At 58.0% G+C, this 3890-nt stretch overlaps 1 protein-coding gene across 1 annotated transcript in view; it reads right to left on the bottom strand.

Moving 5' to 3' along the window:
• Window positions 1-3890, bottom strand: part of NOM1 (nucleolar protein with MIF4G domain 1) — a gene marked incomplete at its 5' end in the record, with an annotated part of 15758 nt that extends 11868 nt beyond the window's left edge. Inside the window, 3 exon segments of the mRNA XM_027770062.1 lie at window positions 1-155; window positions 2070-2197; window positions 3210-3890. Of these exon segments, the coding sequence (XP_027625863.1) occupies window positions 1-139 (139 nt within the window).

Raw genomic sequence — 3890 nt, 5'->3', positions numbered from 1 at the left:
CGTGCTCCATCATCAGTCGGCTGGGCATGGCTGCGGGAGTCACGCAGGCGGCCATGAGGGTGGCGGTGATGGCGTCGCTCATGTCCTTCCTGCTGTGCGCCATGTACAGCTCCTCCAGCTGGCCGCTGATGGAGGGCATGCTGGGCTCGCTCACCCTGCAGGGCCGCGCACAGCACAGACATGCTGTTAGAGACTGCTTTAGGGGCCGGCAGGTGGCGTGGTGGTCAAGGGTGCTGGACTCCCACATGGCCAACTGCAGTTCGAGTCCTAGACCTGGTGGCTTGCTTTCTCACTTTCTCTCTCTCTCTGCCCCTCTCCGGTCAAATTAAAATAAATAACTAAAGTTAAATAAATTATTAAAAAGAAATTCTGCCTTGGTGCAATTGAAGCTGAAGTGTCACATCATCACTAACATATCTACTTTATGCAAACCTGACCCAAACAGGCTTTCCCTTTGGGGTTTGCTGTAGGTGCACGCATGCCCAGAGACAGCAGAGTCAGAAGTTATCCCCGGGGGTACAGCCAGGCTGCAATTCCTTCTCCTCCATCCTCCTCTCTGGATTTCAGCCATGCACGCACACATAGACAAGCATGTTTTTCAAGTCCTGGGTCTGGACTCGAACTGCATGGTCAGCCATGTAGGATCTCACCATCTTACCCACTGTGCCACACCATCTCTGGCCCAACCCGAGAACCATTTTTATCTTGCCCCAGTGACCCGATACATATTACTCAGCACCACAAATACTCTGGGATCTCAAAATAACAGCTTGTTCAGCTGCACTACGGTCCCAGTGAAGCACACTCTGGCTTGAGTCTGTAGAAACTTACGTGAGGACATGCCATGTGTCCTGATCAGGCAGGGACAGCCCTCAGAGAGTGTCAGGGTAAGGAGAGAACGCGAGGGAAAGGTGTGTAAGTGTTAGGAAAACGGCTAACTTCCCCATTCCTTAGGCGGCACAAAATCCTGACCTCCTAACACTCAGAAAAGGCCGTGTTGTTGGAGCGGGCAGGAAGGGGACGCCAGGCACGTGCGGGGAAGACCCATCACGGTGCACTGGTGTCAATGCCAGGACAGACACTGGCACAGCCTGGCACGGCACACTCGAGGACACGCCACAGAAACAGCGCTGGGCTTTCATTACAAAGATAAAAAGCAACACGGCAGGCTAGGGTGTGCCGAGAGCATAAACGAAGAGAGCGTGGTGGGGACAGCACAACTCCGGGCCTCAACTGGAGCGGGGGTTACACAAGCCTTACGTGGTACGACTACACAGAACTTCTCTCTCTCTCACTCACACACACGGAGACCTGACGCTCTGGGGGTTGGACCCAGGTCAAGGTCCTGTCGCTGTTTAACCTCCACTCTAGCTACGTAAGATGCACCCTTGGGGGTGAGTGGGTGAAGAGGATGCAGGACCTCCTTGTGCAGTTCTTGCAATCCGAGAAAATTCTGATTATTTCCAAATAAAAAGTTAAACCACTAACTAGCATACGTATTTGAAACCCAGCAAAACTTGTTGGCATGTCAGGACTGGGACAGTGACCATCCCTAGAAAGGTCTTGGAAAGGAGAATGGGGGCTTCTGGGTCAGGGCCCTGCAGAGAAGGGGAGATGGCAGGAGAGATTTTCATCCCCTTTTCAAAACTAGAGAGCCAGCAGGGGAGGGAACCAGGGCAGCCCTGCCTGAGATCGGAGCCAGCTTGCTGACCTCCTACTCTCACCGACAGTGGAAGCACGGCCCTAGTGAAAGGGCTGGAAGACCACGTGGCTGACCAGAAGTGCCCCCGTGGGGGACCATGGCCGTCCTCCTGCAGCCCCGGGAACCAAGAGAGGACGCCTGCCCAGTTCCTGTGTGCTTCTCCAAGTAGCAGTGTGGGCACTGGGGCTGCTAGTCACTGAAGGGCTCAGGGCATCGAAGAGCTGGGCTCCACCCCTCGAAGGTCTGGGTCTGGCTGCAGCGAGACAAGAGCAGATGTGCTCCAACGGAGCTGCAGTCCCTGCCCCACTGCCCGCGGCTGACTCCGAGCAGCGCCCTCCAGCGACAGTGCAGTGCTCTGCGAGGCTACCTGTTGATCAGGCCTCTCACGTGTTTCGTAAGCCTCTCCAGCCCCTCCTTTTTCTGGACATCCAGAGCCTCTTCCGCTTGCCTCACATGAGGAGGGACGTACTTTTCACCACGTTCACAAGGGCCACGCTGGAGAGAGAGAAATTACAGAAAACTGACAGTCAACGAATTCCATTTATCTCATTTTATGCTTAGATACTGCGTTCCAAGAATGGCCAGAAACTTCTACTATGACCCTGCTCACATTGTCCTGACCAGATGCGTCCACTAGGTCACGTCTGCCATGTCCAAGGGACACATTTCACTATCTGTCCCCCTGCAGCCACCTGCACTTGGCTGTGCACAAGGGTCCCGGCCTGATGGAACCCTATAGAGAACGCCTTTGCCGAGATGCAGGGGTGTATGGACAGCGAAGCTAAGCGTACCATTAGTTTCAGTAAAATGTCCTAAAATGATCTCAAACTAGTTCGAAACTATCCTGTGAATGTGTAAGATAAAATCAGAATGTACTACTCACTACTTCCTATCTTAGTTTACAAGTCATCATGCTTGACCCTGGCCACCTAAGTGACAGGCCTCAAGGGGACAAACACCTTTAAGGCGTGACCCTTACTGCCAGAGTTCAAGCTGGTGGAGAAAGCATCTCTGTCCGCAAAGGAGCCACTACTTCCGAGATACCTTCCCTCAGACTGTGTGTCAATTTGGCCTCCAAGGGCAGGGGAGGAGAACTCAGGAACAAGCAAAAAACCATCGGGGAGGAAGGGACAGGGCTCAGGCACTGCCCCCCACAGGCCTGGTCCACACACCCTCTGCCTTCCCAACCTGCTAGGTCTCGGCACCAGCCGGCTGGCTCCAGCTTCTCGGGCAGCACCCCCGCCGCAGCAGAGCCAGTGCCAGGTGCAACTCAATTCCTTCTCCCACTCGCCAGGAGACTCCATCCAGGGGCATGCTCTAAGCAGCTGTTGTACCAGCAGCCACCCTAATGGCAGCTGGGCTGGATGGGAAGGAGAGGCAGCGCTGAGCCACACACCCCTTAGCCCAAGGCTCATCAACTATAACAGGACACTTCTGTCACCTCAGCCACTCTCTGCTCCCCTCCCCAGAGGGAAGTCGGAGCACCTGGCCCCGGACCACAGCACACCTCGGCTGTGTCGCCGTCCTCCACACAACTGCTCTTGGCTTCATCTTGCGCGAACCGGACTCTCTTCCTTGCTGGTCCAGCCCGCACGGGCCCCTGCTCCTCCTCGCTGCCTGGCTCAGGGTCGCTGTCCAGGTCACTTTCTGGGGGGCTCTGCCCGGGCCCCTGCTCCTCCTCGCTGCCTGGCTCAGGGTCGCTGTCCAGGTCACTTTCTGGGGGGCTCTGCCCGGGCCCCTGCTCCTCCTCGCTGCCTGGCTCAGGGTCGCTGTCCAGGTCACTTTCTGGGGGGCTCTGCCCGGGCCCCTGCTCCTCGCTGCCGGGCTCGGAGTCGCTGTCCAGGCCACCTTCTGGGGGGCTCCGCCCGGGCCCCGGCCCCCCGTCCTCCCCGGCGCTCTCGCACCAGCCGCCCCCGGGCCGCAGCGCCCCCAGGATGTAGTCCAGCCCGTCGCGCGCGAAGCTGAGCGGCACGGAGCTGCCGCCGCCCTTCTTCCTGCGCTTGCTCAGGCCGAGGCAGCGCTCCAGCTTCCGGATCTCTCGGTCCTCCTGCTCGTTGGCCGCTAGAAGTGCCCGCCTTCGGGCGGCGGCGGCGGCCGAGGGTCCGGGCTTCCCGGGATCAGCCCTGGCCTCGGCCCTGCCCTGGTCCCGGACCGAGCGGGCCTCGGCCTGGTGCCGCCCCGGAGCAGC

This window comes from Tupaia chinensis, unplaced genomic scaffold, assembly GCF_000334495.1.
Source record: "Tupaia chinensis unplaced genomic scaffold, TupChi_1.0 Scaffold000110_1, whole genome shotgun sequence".
NCBI classification, from domain to species: domain Eukaryota; kingdom Metazoa; phylum Chordata; class Mammalia; order Scandentia; family Tupaiidae; genus Tupaia; species Tupaia belangeri.
This window is presented reverse-complemented; position numbering and strand designations above follow the sequence as displayed.